This window comes from Cariama cristata, unplaced genomic scaffold, assembly GCF_000690535.1.
Source record: "Cariama cristata isolate BGI_N322 unplaced genomic scaffold, ASM69053v1 scaffold35190, whole genome shotgun sequence".
Classification (NCBI taxonomy): domain Eukaryota; kingdom Metazoa; phylum Chordata; class Aves; order Cariamiformes; family Cariamidae; genus Cariama; species Cariama cristata.
The window spans coordinates 3,507-21,261 of NW_009595958.1; the positions used below are offsets into that span (position 1 = coordinate 3,507).

Below are 17,755 nucleotides of genomic sequence, written 5' to 3' on the forward strand. Positions count from 1 at the left end.
GTAGTGGCGATCTTGTTGAATTCAAGCTATGATTACTGAAATTATCTGAAGGAAAAAAATAAGAGTACAAGAATTAAAGGAGTTACGTTAGTTATGGTTGTAACTTACTGAGCGTTTTAGTCTTCTGACTGCTTCCCTGCTGATTAGCGTACCAGGTACATCTTGTGGATTGTATCTAGAAGGCTCGCAGCACCAGTAAGAGGCACCGGTGGAAGCTGAAGTGAAAAGGGGTTAAATTTAGAGAGGGCTCTTTCTCTTTGAACCTCAGATGGCCGTAGTTCTCTCTTATGCTTACACTTTCAGTTGAGGTTGTAGTGGAATGCTTGGGACAATATAAATCTGAGTCCTTCTCTTAACTTTTCTGTTTTTGTTCTCATTAGAAGAAAAGTACTGAATGATAATTGAATGGATCAAACTAATTTTTAGAGAATAAAGTATTTGGACTCAGTATAAATTCTGACTACTTAGTCATCAGAGCATTGTTTATTCACATTTAATAGAGTTTTATTAGACGGACTCTGTGTTTCTTATGGAATGACTATTTAACTTCTGCATTTTTCAGAAGAAATCGGTTCACTCGGAAGATCCATTTAATGATGAACAACGTGAGCGGCATGAAGTAGAAATGCTAGCCAAGAAGTTCGAGGCAAAATATGTGAGTTACTGTACCTGTATTAAAATACACAAGTATTTAATAGTGCTAACTTACGATGCTGTAGAGATGTTAACGTCAGTTTTTTTCCTGAACAGGGCTGCTAATGTGGTGTCAAATGACTTCTGTACATTTTGGAGCTGACTGTCTCATTATATTTCATTTAAGCAGCTTGAAGCTGCTACAAGCTTATTAGACAAGTTGCTAAATAGATTTGTCTATAGGATGTTATAGCTTGTGAAGCTATTCTTGGAAAAGCTTCATGTATAAGTACAACTGAGTAATAGACGCAGGTCAATATTCATGATAAATATTGTGCCAGAGGTAAGAATTTTTATGTAATGCTGTTGTGCACTATTGAACAGCTCTTCTGTTTGGGCTAAATACTGATGAATCGTGATGAATTTCTGACTAATTTGAAATGCTTCCATAGGAAGTTATTGTTGAATAATAAGTCATTGCTTGACGAGTTTATCTTGTAGCTGCCAGCTGCCTAAAGATACTGTGCTGACTCCTGAAGTGTAGCATGAATGACTTGAACAACACTAGGTAGTAACGTGAAGAGGCTTTCGCTACTAAATGAAGGTCGAAATCAGAAAATGTTGACTAAAACCACACCCAGACAGGTCTTTAAGAATTCATATGGGTAGGGTTGGGTGATTAATTCTGAGCTGGCAATCAAAACTCATCATCATGCTTAGGCATGTTGATATTCTGGATTACTAATAGAGCACCTCCATAATAAAGGAGGGAAATAAGAGCAGTCATTTGTGTCTTTTGCTATTGATATACATACTAAAATCTTTCTTGTCTGATTTATTTGGATTTTTTTTTTTTCTGGCAAAGGCAGATTTCTCTGAGTGCCCGGTCTATACTTTCTGTAGAAGTAATTACTATTTCAGGGCACGTTAGTGGTGATACGTAACAAAAGAAACCCTTATGCTGAAAAGAATAATTTTCATCTTTTGGAGGGATTGATGGAACCCCATATACCCAGTGAATTGAGAAGGCGGTTCCAGAATACTCTTTGCTTTTCATTTGAATGATAAATTATTTCTTGAATGTAAGAGAAAAATATTTCAACTGTACTTTTCTAGAAAACTCATTTTCATAACACAAGTTAAGAATTTTATAATGTCCTGAAACAAGTTGCAAACTACAGCAGATGAAAGTCAGTGTGGAGCATGTAAAGCAGTATGTGTAGGAGGGAGTGGTGGTGGAAGCAATCTTATTTTACATATAGGTTTACGCATACATCAAAGTTAAACACGTTTATGGACGAAACAAGGTGTTATTAGACTTATGAAAAGTAGCGTTCAGTGCTCAGTAGTCATGAAAGGGGGCAAATAGATACTTTTAACTATTAGAAAGCAGTAGGTAACAAAACCTAGTGGTTTACAACAGTTTAAATTCATGGTGCACTTGTATCTTGATTACTATTTGCACTTCTGATTTCATGCCTTTCTCTCATTCTCTGCCATACCTTATGCCCCCTCAGCACCACAAAATTCCTGGAAGGGGGATGTCGTCTTTGTAAAGAACAACCTGTTAGGTTAGGGCCACTAAGCCTGGAGGCTGGCAAGGGATTAATAGTTCTTGTGTTAAGATACTACCTGTCCTTTCTCTCTTCCAATACAAGAACCGTCAGTCTCTGCTTACCATCCATGCTTGGAGGAATTGCATCTCTCTCTACGCTGACCCAGTACAATTGCTCGTGTTCTGACAGCATCCCGCCATCTTCTGATTCTTGTGGCGAGATGTTCACTCCTTAGCTTAAAATAGAACAGGGATCTCATGAAGTAGATACCCATTCTCTTCTTCTCTTTAACAGTGCTTTAGTGTAAAAGTAGTCACTGGTTGTATGAGAAGTAGAGTTTTTTTCAGATTTGCAGGAAGTACTATATCCTCCTTAAAATAATTATCTATGTCCGTTTAAAATGAAGTCTAACAATCTTTTTAATCGTAACATGTGGCAGTGCTTCTGAAAAATTTGAAGTGTGAGGAACAGTCTTCCCTTAATACTTTTTACTTCTTTTCGGATAAATTCCTGCACTCATAATCAAATCAGTAGTATTGGATGTATCTTGCAGATACTAAGAAAAATCCTATGAATAAATACATTTTTGTAAAACAAGATGCATAAAGTTAATGTACCGTTTGTTTACTTGATTATTCAGAACTTTTTTGCAGTTGCTGCACGTTTTGAACACCAGCGTAAAAATCTGTTCTGAATGGTTCCCGTTTTCATTCTTTTGATTACTGTTATTCTCTAGACAAAATCAGGCACTCTGTGTTGTGAAAACATGACATTGAATCTCGGAGGATATTGTATGTAATGTAAGAATTTTTACTGGATCAAAACAAAGGTCCGTCTAATGGATGGTAGTGTAGTCCTCTGACACTAGTGGAGTCTCATACTTGAAACTATAACAGAGTACGTGTGCATTGATACTATTTGACTGTGCCTGTCTAGCAATCTGTGGCTTAATTTCTCCGAAAGCCAAAGGCTGCGTGTTTAACTACCTTTTGTATAGCTTTCTGCCATAAATTTGCCAGATCATTTGGCGTTCACTGGGATTTCTGTGTCCCATAGCACTGAGTACCATGGTGATTATGTCCTGTGGAAACATGCTTTGGGTTTAAGCCTGATGAGTTCACTCGGTGCTCCACAGTTTCTGTATTGTAAGAAACAGTGAAATATTTCCTGTTCTTCTGCATGCTGCATGTGATTCTGATGCTATCACCTAAATTCAGTCCTTTCGTTCCCCAGCTGAAGTGTCTTAACAGTCTCTTATTGTGTGGAAGCAGGGGGTTTTTTTACCTTTAAACATCCTTGTTGGCTTACTGTTCCCTTTTTTTGCTCTAATTTCTTTTTTTAAATGAAAGTATATTAATGGTCGATGCCCTGATTTATCAGTGATATAATGATGACTTTTGGTTTTGTTCTCTGTTCCTTTTTTTCATAAGTCCCAAGTCTTTTCTTTTTTGACCACTCCTGATTGTTGAGCAAATGTCATAGAGCTGTGTGTAACAATTCCAGTGCTTCCTGAGCAGCATAACAAATTGAGAGCATGCTGTATCTGTATTTTTTTCTTGTTTGGGTTGTACTCCCTTTGTGTGGATTACCTTGCTTTTCATTGATACTGAATTCAACTGATGATTTATCATACTAAGTTCAGAGCAACTGTGAGGTCTTTCGGTGATTCTTCAGTTGTCTTTTTTTATTTACTACCCTCAGTAATTTCTGTCATCTGACACCCACCCCCCAACTGTTAGCCCTCTCTGTTCCTTCTAAAGATGAATGAATACACATTCCTTGGTGATTTCACTGATTACTTTCTTTGCCAAAAAGGAAATATTTATTCCTACTGTTTCTTTCGTAGCCTTAAACCAGACATTAATTTGAGTGGACCTTCCCTCTTACCCCATGATAGCTTCTTGTCTTTAAAGATCTTTGGACCTTTTTTAAAAGCATTTGAAGTACTGCTTCCTTCTACCAAAATTCTTTCTTGCTCTGCAATGTATATTCTTGCGCCTGCTGGTTCTGTTCTTTATAACTTCTATTAACTTGCCCGATATAGAGAACAGGTTTACTGGTTTATAGACTCTGCTGTGGCCCTTGGAAGATTCTTCAGAAACTGGCATTGAATTTGCCACCTTCTAGTCCTGTTGGGCAAAGGTTGTTTAAACCTTAGGTTACATGCCACAGTTAATTTGTTGAAGTCGTATTTCAGTTTTCTGAATAGTTGCGTGAGTACTATTTGCAGCCTCAGGATCTAGACATCTGAGTTGGCTCTAGTATCGTGACCGCTTCTGTTCTGGGACAGAAAAGTTGGAGGAACATTCTTGGGAAAGGTGAAAACCTTCAGTGGGAAAACTTTCTTGAACTGCTGCACACCATCAGTATTTACTAACACTGATGTAGATAATCCCTTCAGTTCTTCTTCTGTGGTCTTGCATCCTTAACATCATGATCATACGTACTTTCAACACATTTCCTTAAACAGAACTGGGTAGAACCAGGCCTGAAGGAAATTCCCTAACTGTACATACAATGGTTCAGATATTTTAATATGTCTGAATATATGTTGCTATTGTAATCCTGCTTTTATTCATTTGGTTATTATGAGACTTCTTTTTTGTTCTTAACTTTGTTCCATATCTGCACTATGTTTTTACGAATAACAGGCAGTCAGAATGTATTGAGAATTCTTAAATTTTTTTTTTAATGCCCATACACTGAAGCCATTGCTGCAAAAGGATTTTGGACTCACAAACAAGGATGTTGGTGGATACTTGGGCTTAGCAAGAGATGTGGTACAGAGGTGGATTGCGTTACACATTAGTGAGATCAGTAGGGGTAAAGTATAGTTTATGTAGCGTTCTTCAGATGGCCAGCTGACGCCTCAGTCAGAATCATGAGAATTAAATAAGGTTTTGCACTGGAGTTTAAACAGAATTCTTAAGTGCTACCTTAATTTTTCTAAGATTTGTTTTCTTCTGTCATCCAAACTCTTCTTTTAAAAAGAAAAAAAAAAAAAAGTACTGCATATTTTGGGAAGGTGCAGTCATTCAGATGTTTTACCAGATGAGTGACCGTAGGGGATGATCAGACTGACAGAAGTTAGGAATACTTAAGTTGGAAACCCGAGGCTTGGACTATAGCTTGGAAACATGAATTAAAACCAGAACTCACTTTGGAAGTTTTTCTCCTAGGACTACTGCATTTTTTTATTTAATTATTATTGAGAGATTCCTGTTTGCTTGCAAGAGCGCATGCCTTACTTAGTTGCAAACTTGAATTATTGCAAAATATTGTTGAAATGGAGGTGTTCAGATGCTTACATTTCTCATAAAAGAGCAAGGAGGAAACCTCCTTTGACTAGCGTCTGCATCGTCATAGGAACAAGTGGGTTGTGATATTTGGATGTCACAACTGAAAAGACTCATGCTTCTAAACCTGCTTAGAACTGTAGGGTACAGGCAAAGAAGCTTCAGGAGCAAATTTTCTCTAATTCATGGAAGAACACTGTTTATCATTTTAGTGAAGGTGGTGCCTTTTGAAGAGTTTTATTTTTTAAGACTCTTATATTGACAGTTTTGACAATATATGGGAGTTGGAAAACTAGACCTTATCCTAAGCAGATTCCCATTTGTGGTACTGTAAGTTTAGATTCCCTGAATGTTTGAGCTGGGTGTGAGTTTTTACTTGACTTAATAATAAAACTTTGCCATGAGAAAAGTACTTCCAGGTTAAAATGTTTCCTGTCTCCTGCAGGTAAGTGAGCCCACAGTCTGTGATGCAGCTTCTGCCTTTAAGTTACTCAAGTAACCATTTCATGTCCAGTCCTATCGACTGAGATGACAGCTCTTGCATTTCAAAGGGTTTTCTCTTACATGTTTTTTTCAGTTGTGTCATATGAATGTTGTAACTTCTTGAGCTCAGAGATGCCATATCTGCAAGTTCAAGGTCAATATTTTTCTCTTTTGACTTAGGCTTGTCTTTTCTGTAGAGAAGCAATCCATTGTTCGTGAGGAAACATTTTACTGAATGCTAGACTATGGGTATTTTCCTTTGTAAGGACTCTGTATGTAGCATACTGAAAAACTTAACCCTTTCTAAATTATCCTAGTCCTTCTGTCACTAACAGTCCTATCGCTATGTTTTAAAAACATGGGACAGTGAAACATCTCTAAATAGGAAATGTTAGGAAGATCTCAGTCATGCAGAAATGCTAGCAATTGCCTTTCAGGGATGATTCTGGGGAGACTACAGTAAAACATGTTTGCCAGAGCTCATTCCTGTGTGAACGTTGTTTTATTTAGTCATCTAGACCATCTTCAAGGAAGCATCCAAGAAAGCAAAACTGCTAATTCCCTGAGTGACCATCCCTCCGATGCCTTAGGTTTTGTAGACTTAGTAAATTGCTTCCCTGTTTCCCAAATGATATGACGCTTGCTTTGTTTTCAGGGTGGAAAGCCCCACAAACATCGGAAGGATCGGCTGCAGGATCTAATTGATATAGGCTATGGTTATGATGAAACGGACCCTTTCATTGATAATTCTGAAGCGGTAAGTAAGCCTCCTCAAAGCAGCAAGAAGAAATAAGACAATGCTTTATGTTTTTGATAAAGAAGAATAGTAAGGGAAAATACTTTGTGCCTGTGTATAGCTGGTATGGATCCAAAGGACATGCTACTTTGGGAGTCCAACAAATGATTGTATTTGTAGCCTCATGCAGATACCATTATGCACTGCAAGAATTAAGAAAGCTATTGCTAGATCACATGATTTTCTAACCTTAGAAATTAAATTATTTTTATATGTGCCCTTCGTTTACTGTGGACTGAAATTACACTGGCTCTGTTTGGTTTCCTGTACTAGCTATCTGGATTATTAGTAGATTACTGGTGTTAGATTTCCCGCGTTAGATCAGGAAGCTATTCTGCTCTTAAAAACCGGTAAGAATATGATGGTTATTCTAGACATTCACCAAATATGTCTGAAAAATTTGAGATAAACCAGCTTGGTTAAACAGCAGGATATTACAGCTTATTTTGTCTGAATATTTTTCAGAAGTGAAAACACGTCTCGAGGTACAAGAATAAGGTATTAGTTCGGTGCAGGCAATATCAGGGATATCAGGAGGTTTATGAGAGGGTATTTGAATATATCTTAGAGGTGATATATGAAATTCTGAAAATGAGGAAGAAGCTTGGAAAAGAGAGTGGATGATATAAAAGCTTGGAGACCTATAATTCTCCTTTATTAGATGTCAGGAAGAAGTAGGTGTACTGTTTAGTCAAGTAAAACTCAACAACAAAAAAAAAAAAACTCAACAAAAAACACCTGACACTTTTAGCCAGCCAACAGTTTCCTCTACTGCTGACTGACACTGGACAAAGCAGCAATGATCTACTCTGAAGAGGAGAGCTAAAAGTGTGAGAGAAAGGAAAGGTGATGAAAAGGAGCACAAGAGAAGAGTAAGAGAAGCACAGAAGTGAAGTGCATTGCTTAGTGTACATTATGTTGAGCCTCTATTGGAATATGGTAACAGATCTGGGAAGTTATAAAAACTTTGTAAAGAGCTGCTGTGAACACTGAGCTGTGAGGCTTCTAGCATATAGAGGTTGCAATGACTGTTGCTCTTAAGAACTGCATGAGGTGCACAGGAGGAGTTCTGCAGAGCTGGTAACTTCTTGAGCAAAAGAAGTTCAGCTGTTAACCACAGTGAACTGCAGGCTGAGCTCACCTCTATGTCTTGTTAGTTTTTGAAGTAGGTCTGAAGGCATGTGAACAATTTGCGTAAAAAGTGAGTTTGCTGTAGGTTCTTACTGTAGCTTGTATTAATTTGCCCTTTTCCTTGGTCTAGATTAAAATTTTAGTTGAACTTGCCAATATTAAACTGTCCTGTCATCATCCCTCAACTTTTGGTTGTGCTGCTGGGACAATATTGGGGCCTAAGCCTTAGTATGTCCTATCCAAAGGCCAGATTCTGCTCTTCAGCTCAGTAAGAACAGATGTGCTTCACTCCTGCTGAGAAACCGCTTGAGCCTATAGGCTTATATGGTTTCTCACAGTTGCTTAATTCAAACATCCTCAGATTTGAAGTTGTATGACCCAAGTTGTGTCTTGGTTTTTCTGGATTTATTGTGACCTATCACAGATCTGATGTGTGATTTGGATAACTTTCAGTACTCGTAGTACAGGTCACTGCCAAGGATGTGCATGGGTCTTGCAGGGTTGAACGCTGACTAGTATATTAGTATTTCTCATACCGTGCCTCCTCCCAGTGCTGTTCTTGTTACCAGCAGCGGATACGTTAGATTTGCAGGAGCATTTACTTCTGATATCTCTTGCCAGACTCCTTGCAAGAACATACAAAAAGCAGTTGTTAGAGGACCAGATGGTTGCATCATGTGGTAGCTGTGGAAGCTACTGGGGAGAATGGTGTATTCTCTAAAGATTGCTCTCCTGAACAAATCATTATGCTTTGTGTCTGCATTACAAATACAGACTAGTAGGAGGCCATCTCTGTGTTGCTTTTATCCCCGTTTCTATATAAAAAGAAGAAAAGAAAATGCACTGTGTGTCAGCTGCAGTCTAAGTTGCTGTTGCAGAACTTAAGGGTCCTGTAATGTACGAGTTAAGTTCAACAAAACATCTCATTCTGTCTCAGATGCAAATGGGAAGTGTTCAGAAAGAAAATCTTACTTGTCTGGCTTGCTCATCTTCTGTGTGGCCAGCTATTAAATCACTGTGTACCCTGACAAATGTCAGAGCCAGGCCCAGCCTGGACTTGCTTCTTTTTGGAAGACATACTTTCTTACACATAAAAAGCTATAATATTCTGGGCAGAAACACTTGAAAAATGAGTATGAGTGCCTCTTGAATTGCTGCAGGATTGGGGTCCTGTTGTCTCCCTCTCTATCCCAGAAAAAAAATAATTGAAAGCTTCCTTAGAATTTTAGTCCTTTCTCTTGTCGCAGGTGTGAAAGAAATACTGAGCTCTTTGGCACTGAAACAGATTTGGCACTGAAACTGCTGAGATGCATCTGTGGGTCCTGAGGGAACTGGCGGATGGAGTGGCTAAACCCCTATCCCTCACATTTGAGAAGTCATGGCAGTCTGGTGAAGCTCCCACTGACTGGAAAAGGGGAAGCATAACTCCCACTTTTAAAAAAGGGAAAAAAGGAGGACCTGAGGAACTACAAGCCAGTCAGTCTCACCTCTGTGCCTGGCAAGATCATGGAGCAGATGCTCCTGGAAACTATGCTAAGGCACATGGAAAATAAGGAGCTGATTGGTGACAGCCAACATGGCTTCACTAAGGGCAAATTGTGCATGACAAATTTGGTGGCTTCTACGATGGGGTTACAGCATTGGTGGATAAGGGAAGAGCAGCCGATGTCATCTGCCTGGACTTGTGCAAAGCATTTGACACTGTCCTGCATGACATCCTTGCCTCTAAAGTGGATAGACGTGGATTTAACAGATGGACCACTCGGTGGATAAGGAATTGGCTGGGTGGTCGCACTCAAAGAGTTGTGGTCAATGGCTCGATGTCCCAAGCGGGGACTGGTGATGAGTGATGTTCCTCAGGGTCAGTATTGGGGCTGGCGCTGTTCCACATTTTCGTCAGCGACATGGGCAGTGGAGTTGCGTGCACCCTCAGCCGGTTTGCTGCCAGCACCAAGCTGTGTGGTGCAGTCAGCATGCTGGAGGGAAGGGATGCCATCCCTAGGGACCTGGACAGGGGGCCCTGTGTGAACCTCATCAGCTTCAACACCACTAAGTGCAAGGTCCTGCACCTGGGTCAGGGCAATCCCCAGCACAAACACAGGCTGGATGGAGAATGGATCGGGAGCAGCCCTGAGGAGGAGGACTTGGGGGTGCTGGTTGACGAGAAGCTCACCATGACCCAGCCATGTGTGCTGGCAGCCCAGAAAGCCACCATACCCTGGGCTGCATCCAAAGCAGCGTGGCCAGCAGATTGAGGAAGGGGATTCTGCCCCTCTGCTCCGCTCTGGTGAGACCCCCCCCTGCAGTACTGCCTCAGCTCTGGGGTCCTCAGCACCAGAAGACCATGGACCTGTTGGAGCGAGTCCAGAGGAGGCCACGAAGATGACCTGAGGGCTGGAGCACCTCTGCTGTGAGGACAGGCTGAGAGAGTTGGGGTTGTTCAGCCTGGAGAAGAGAAGGCTCCGGGCAGACCTTAGAGCAGCCTTCCAGTACCTAAAGGGGCTACAAGAAAGCTGGGGAGGGGCTTTGTACAAGGGCCTGGAGTGATAGGACAAGGGGCAATGGCTTTAAACTGGAAGAGGGAAGATTTAGATGAGATATTGGGAAGAAATGCTTCCTGGTGAGACAGTGGCAGAGGTTGCCCCGAGAAGCTGTGGCTGCCCCATCCCTGGAAGTGTTCAAGGCCAGGTTGGATGGGGCTGTGAGCGACCTGGTCTGGTGGGAGGTGTCCCTGTCCATGGCAGGGGGTTGGAACGAGATGGGCTTTAAGGTGCCTTCCAACCAAACTGTTCCAGGATTATTCAATAGTTTTAGAGATGCTTTCCTTATAAAAACAGATTTTGAGGTAATGCTGTCAAATATGATTCAAGATTCAAACCAATAAAACTTTAAGCCTATTTTTAGCAGCTGTTGTAATTGAGTTAAGGGATTCTGCTTTGTTTGGATTAATTTCCAACTAAGTAATTTTGTACATGTAATGTAGATGCATGTGTAACAGGGTATTTGGGTCCTCCAAGGATCCAGGAAGACAGTTGTTCTGCTTGTTTTCTTGAGGGTAGGGATTAGGGTCAAGTGCAGGGAATCTGCTAATGGCATGATTCTTAGGTAATGGATTTTAACGGGGCTGGAGCACGGACAGCTACGGGACGTGGTTTTCTGGAGGCAGGTTCTTGGAAAGTGCTGATAGAATGGAGCTTCTCCTAAGCAAAGGGATTTTTCCAGTCGGACTGCTCAAAGAGCACTGGTACCTGCCCTGAAGTAGGGTAAATGCTGGACTGCTTAGTAGGCTACACTGCCATTCTTTACCTTCTGTGAAAATGTAAACAATGTGTGAGATTCTTACAGATTTGCTTTTGTTGCTTACTCTGGAAAGAATCAGTACTTTCCTACAGCATAGTAAAGACTTTAGCAACATGGCTGCATTAAGGCTATCAAAGTCTTTGTGGCTACTGAACGCAGAAAAGTAAGGGCTTCTGAGGAGCAGTTCAGTGGAATTAAACATGAAGCTAGCTAAAGGAAAATATTGGAGAAGGGTTCTTGGGCACGTATGTATTATCCTAAGTGACAGATTCAATTCCTACCTCCCATCTTCCTTCAGACTTGTCTCTTACAGGAATAAGTACGTAGTTACAGGTTGCTGTTTGCCTCAGGTGTATCTGGTATATATACTGTTCAGTTTTTTTACCTTGCTGTCCTCCTTGGAAATTTTTTAGCTGATCCTGCTTGGAAGAAGTGACTTTTCCTCTCGGTGCAATTGCAGGCAAGTGGGAAACCCATGCTTCAGTGTATACAGTGGCATTTTGACTGTAGTCAGTGGGTTGTGACTCTTCATTCCAGAAAAAAAGTAAATCAAGACGATCTTGCTATTGTTTCTAACTGCTATGTAGCAGTTAGTCTGATGGAAAGTCCTTATCTTTGCTTATCTTAATGGACCTCTCTGGTTATAATGCACAAAATGCTCATAACGTGCAAAGCAAGCTGTCCCTCCTCAGTGTTTCCACTGCTTTGATTGAAAAAAAGTTTTGCTATAGTGTAAACTGCCCAGAACTACATTCTCTGTGGAGTGGTATTCCTGTAGACTTCTGCTTCTGCTCTATTCTTCCTGCATGCACACATGCGTATCAGCCTGGTTTGGCTGGACTACTGGCTCTTTAGATGACCTCTGAATATTTGGCTGGTTGAATACCTTCCTGACAATGTAAGCTTTATATAGATAGGAGTTCCAGGGGAATACAGTGTGCTCTGAGCTTTCTGCTATGCGATATAGATCTGAAGTAATACATGGTGCTTAGTGAAAAAGTATGCAATTTTCTCTTACTCAGAGGTAATAGGACTTGCACGTCCAAGACAAAGACCAGCTAGCACCTTTCTCCGTGTTGAGTAGATGAATGCAGAGGAAGAACCATCCACCTAGAAATCTGTAAGCAGTGCAAGCTGTCTTTTGAAGCAGCGGTACCAGGTAGCCACACTGACAGGAATCGAAGGAAAACATGAATGCAGAGAGTGGCGGGAAGCATGCAGTTCAGTACTTTGGACACCCAGGGCCGTATGTCAGTATTTAACCCAGTCTACTGTATTCATGGGTCCAGAGCAGCCTTCTAAACCCTGGTGTAAGGGTTCTGTGCTGCTCTGTAGGATAGCCTAGCAGCAGTTTCTCATACATAGGAAGTTTCTCCGAAGCATGTACTTCAACTTAAAGGAAAAACTTATTTTTCTTTAGCTACATCTTGCCTCAAGAGCTCAGACCCTCTTAAGACAGCCTTTCAGGGATTGTATGTTGATTTTAGTAGTTCTGAAGACATTGATAAAAGAGTTGCTCTTTTTGTATCTGGGTTCTCTAGAATACTTTCCATAATTTAAGGGCTTAGGCTTTGCAAAAATTCTGGGTCATAATATATGGTTTTCACACATTTTCAGGATAAATTTGGTTTACTTCATCTTGTAATCTCCAGGCTTATTAGATCTATCACACTTTTAATATCCTCTTCTCTCCCACCTTGGCTTCCTCTCAAAGAGTTCCTGCTGTTGTGATCTAAAACTTGAAGCTGATGGATTGCCAGTAAGAGCATCTTGGTCAAGACTCTTGAATGTCTGAGATGCTTTTTCCTAGTGAGAATGGTATCTGTTTGGGGAATGGCAGGGCTCAGTGTACTGATGGTAATTTTTACCCTTTTTGTGGGGTTCTGAGCTAGATGTTGTTTCAGGCCAACTTGGTGTTGTTTTCTCATCCTTCCTACTCAAAGGAGCTTGTTTTATGTGTAGCTGTGGAGAGCAGTGTTGCTGCTTGAGAAAGGTAAATGTCTCATAAAAACCACCACAAAAAAACCTATCAACCCGCCAATGTTAGAAGGATGTACAGAAAAATGCTACATAGGATCTATTATTAAATATACTTTCATGTTCAGTTGAGAGAAGTTTAACATTGCTGCATTTTTCGTGTGGAAAAAAAAATCTACTTTTGTAGACCTTTATCACAAACCTCATCCACACTGAATATGTGAGGGTGTGTTAAAGCTTTTTTTTTTTTAGTCGATTCACTTACTAGCTGTTTGATTGGCTATGGATGTGTGTGTTTCTATTACTGGTCTGTCTTCCTTGTTCATTGTGACTTTGCCTAGTCTGTGGCTGGGGAATAGTGCTCACTTAGCTGAGTGCACCATGTCACCTTCAATGAAAGATGCCTTGCATGCTTCCCGAGTGTCTTCAGGGTCGATCTGCTGGTTGGCACTTGATGTATCATATGCATTCCAGTGAATACAAGGGCAAATTTCAATTAGGAGATTCTTTCTTTGCTTTTTATCCCTCCTCACCCCAAGATAAAGGTGTACAGTGAAGTACCAAACAAATAAAGCAGATACTGTTCTGCTTAATGCAGAACAGATGGCTTTAAACTATATACCCAGCACTCTTCTAGTACAAGAACCATTATGGCTGGAGGGACAAAGGTAGTTGAGTCTGCAGAACAAGTCTGATGTTTGTTAACGCAACAGTAATGTTCTCTTGCTCCTTCTGCAAAATATCATATCCTTCTTTAGGAAGGAGTAAGTAATTTCTTAATAATCCTGTGTTCTGGCCTAAGTTTCAACCGGGTAGTTTAGGACTGCTCACATATTTGATGACCTCAGTGGGACAACTGGGAAACTGAAAACTCAGCATCTGCATAGGTACTTGAAAAAACATGAGACTTATCTCTGGCCTTCGTAGTACCAATGTTTAAATTTCTTTAAATCAAGAATATAAGAGTAAGAAATAATTGAGAAATAATAATGTTAATAGGTGTAGCAACTTCTTGCTTTTTGCTAAATTTAATTTTTTGAAGAGCAGAAAATCACTTTTCAGAGTGATCTGAGCTACTGGATGGGTAGATCATGGTGTAGGTCAACTGTTCTTCATGAGTAGATGAATTTATTTAAGCAGCACAGGGAACTCCAGTGTTTTCCAAAAAATATGCAAACAATATGATTATTAATATAATATAAAGGGGGGTTTATAACATGCCAAAAAAACAGATCTTTGATAAGAGCATTTGTCTTAAGCAGACTTTCCATGTATGACACTTTTCATGTTGAACGAATGGAAAAGGAAAATGTCACTATTTTCTACAGAATCTTCTACTAATTCTGTAACATGAAACCCGGAGAGGTTAAGTAACACATTGCATATTTATTTGTCGTAAAAACACTGAACTATATTTTCAGTGTGGGTCAGAGCTCAATCTCTGAAAGAATTGAGTTGAACTGATAAAGGTAGTCACATGAGTGGTCATACATTTTATAACTTAGGCTGAAATATTTTCAAGGTGATAAGAATGTCATCCCTTTGCAGTGAAGGTCACTTAAGCTAATAGCCTGACTCTGATGACTGGTGGAAGGGTATAAAAGGTGGTGGTCGTGCTGAGAACAAAACAGGGCACTACATATACATTGATACTTCCACCAAGGTGCTCTGGTAGGCTGATGGATTACAGTATCCTGACTACTAAACTAGGATTCTCCTAGGAGACTGTCCTGTCCTAGTCTAGACTACCCTGAGCCAGGTATTATCTTTATTTAATAGTGTATTACACTTTTTTCTGTTGTGCTTTGCCAGCTGTCCTTTGCCCCAGGGTTAAAAAACCAAAACAAAACAGCTTGCCTATGCATTTTGGAAGAAGAACGTTCTTTACCATGGGAAAGCTCTTTCTGCTTGCTTTTTGATGTCATCTTGGATTAGAAAAGCAATGTATTGTTCCCCCTTAATCTTGTTCAGGATTTCATTGTATATGCTATTTTTCAGAAAGATAGTTCTGTTTTTTGTTTGAAAACTTATCCTTAGAGGACAGCAAAGCCAAAGAGTGCATTTCAGTTCTTTGTGACTTTAAGAAGCATAGAGATCGATCAACTATGTTGGTTTGAAGAATCTTGAAGTATGTAGTGAACTGTATGGATATTCAGTCAGTTTGACTGAAGCAACCGTATTTGATGTAACTTCAGTAGCTTGACTTTATTCAGTGGGCTAATGATGATCAAAAATAAACAGCTCCCCCCCACCCCCCCAGCTGGTTAGAGCCATCTCAAAAATAAACTGAACAAGGAACAAAACTGATCCCTGCTTATCTTATCTAAATAATACCAGGTTCACAACAAATAATGCACAGGCTACACTTCTTAAAACACTTGGACATGTTTGCGGCAAATCTCATTTCAGAAGAGTTAAAAAGCCTTTTCACATGTGTACTGTTATAGGTTGTTCTGTGGAAGGGAGCTGAATGCGGAGGATCCTGGTCAAAATCTCTGAACACAAGAGTAGACAATATAAGATACTGCTGTGTACTGTGGGTCTGGATTTCAGAAGTAAACTGGTATAATCCATAAAATTTCAGTGGTTTTGGTATTATAATGAAGTTGAAAATGATTAACTTATTTTTTTAAGAAAACATAAATTATCTTTCACAGCTAAACATTTAATTAGATTAGTGGCACTAGAAGCATAGTAATGTAGCTCAAGGACAATAGTTGAAAATAACTTATACTGATCTGCTCTTAGCTGATCAGATGGTATATCGGTCTTTGTTATCTGCAGAATGATTCCATAATCTTTTGTGAGACAAATCCGTGTTCACAGGAGTCAGTCATAGATGAAGTCCTGTCTGTTTGTAGGTCTGAGATTTTAATTCTCAATTTTGGAATGTATAAGGAAGAGCAGAACACTGTAAAGGGCTTAAACTATTTTCCTTAATAGGATCATTTCTGATTTCATACACAGAAAAAGCTAGTGCAAAGCAGAAGTCCTGAAACCAATTAATCAGAAGATTTAGAAGTTGCAAAAGCCATGTTCCCTTTAACTGAGAGTCCTGAAGAAACTTTGAAATTAAGTTTAACCTGGCTGTTGCCAATATCTTATACAATCATCTTCAAATTTTCTGTTCAATTAGGGCACTAGAAAATAGTAAACTTACCTTGAAGGAGCGGTTACTAGGTACATTGTGGTAAGTTGAAAATAAAATGAAACATTGAGTTAAGTTATACATTGTTCGGTAGGCTAAGGACAACCCAAATTTTGGTAGGGAAAAGTAAACTCTGTGAAGAGTTAAGGAGAACTGAATGTCAAAAAGGTCTTGAAAATCTGACTAAATTCATAGTCCTCAGCAGAAGTTGTTGAAACCTCAACTGGTAACTTACAGAGCCACATCGTGCTGACTCTGTCGGGATAGTTTGTTCACCTGTATATTGAACAAATTCTGCCTTTCTGTGCCACGTAGCGTGTTGAACATTCTAATCCTCTGCTGTGATTCCTGGCTTCCTCACTTGCGGACTGTCTTTAATCCCTATATTTTCTTGTGTGTTCTCCAGGGATTCCTTTACTGCTTTGCGGCCAAGTCTTCCCTGTGTTTCCCTTTACTTGTTCTTCACTTCTTATGATAATGGTCCCAGCTTTGACTGTGCACTTTCTCCTTCAAACTTGGCAACGACCATACTCATCTGTTTTGATCCTGTACTGCCCCAACACCTCAAGTCAGTTCACACCCTGTCAACTCAAAAGGGAAATGCCTCTTCGTCTGTTAAGCAGTGTGGATAATAATTTATTTTCTTGCCCTTTCATCTTCCTTGTACGTGATGAAGCTGGTTCTGAGAGCTGTGGAAAAAAATCAGATTTCCCTGAAATTTTTATTCAACCTCTGCTCTCAAGGTTACTTTGCACCTCCTACTTTGTGTGATCGTCCTGGCCTCTTGAGATGAATGACAAGTCCACAACTAAGCCACTTTGCTTTCATTTTGTCCAGTTAATAGATTCTCCTGCTTTCTTGTGCTAGTCTCTCTGATGATCTTAGGGTATTTCATAGATGCTGACACCACTTTTCCTTTCTCTTGCTGTCTTTCTGCACTGCTTGTTAAGCCTTCCATTCCATGAAGATAAAAGGTGATGACTCATCAAAATCTCTAACTACTTATTCAGATCAAATCCACATAGGTCTCCAGTTCAGGCTCTTTCACCAGCTTCCTTGTTGAAGTATACATTCACTGTTTTCATTTTCTCGATAACTCTTCTTCCTGTCTTAATGCTTTTGATAGCCCAGACTTTTTGGTTCTTAGACCATTTTATCTTCAGTTTATTTTGCATGGCACGCAGGGGGAAATGAAGTAAGCTGGTAGCTGATGCTCCATTTTGCAGTGTGTGTTCCCTTCATGTAGGTGATCTCAAGCCTTCAGTTAATGTTGTGGCAATTAAAACTGCCTACTAATTTATTCAGCCTGTTGAATTCTGTCGTAACAGACAGGCCGTGGAAGGCCTACTGGTCCAAACTTCAGAATAACAAACATGTTGTTTCCTTCTCAAGTATCTTACTGAATTCTTAATTGTTTGACTGTGGTGCCAAACAC

General features: G+C 39.9%; 1 protein-coding gene across 1 annotated transcript in view; it reads left to right on the forward strand.

The window, feature by feature from the left end:
- Positions 1-562: 562 nt before the first annotated feature.
- The window catches only part of UBN2 (ubinuclein 2), a gene marked incomplete at its 5' end in the record, with an annotated part of 44,549 nt that continues 27,356 nt past the window's right edge, over positions 563-17,755 (forward strand). Inside the window, 2 exons of the mRNA XM_009704102.1 lie at positions 563-655; positions 6,624-6,725. Of these exons, the coding sequence (XP_009702404.1) occupies positions 563-655; positions 6,624-6,725 (195 nt within the window). The remainder of the gene's footprint in view (positions 656-6,623; positions 6,726-17,755) is intronic.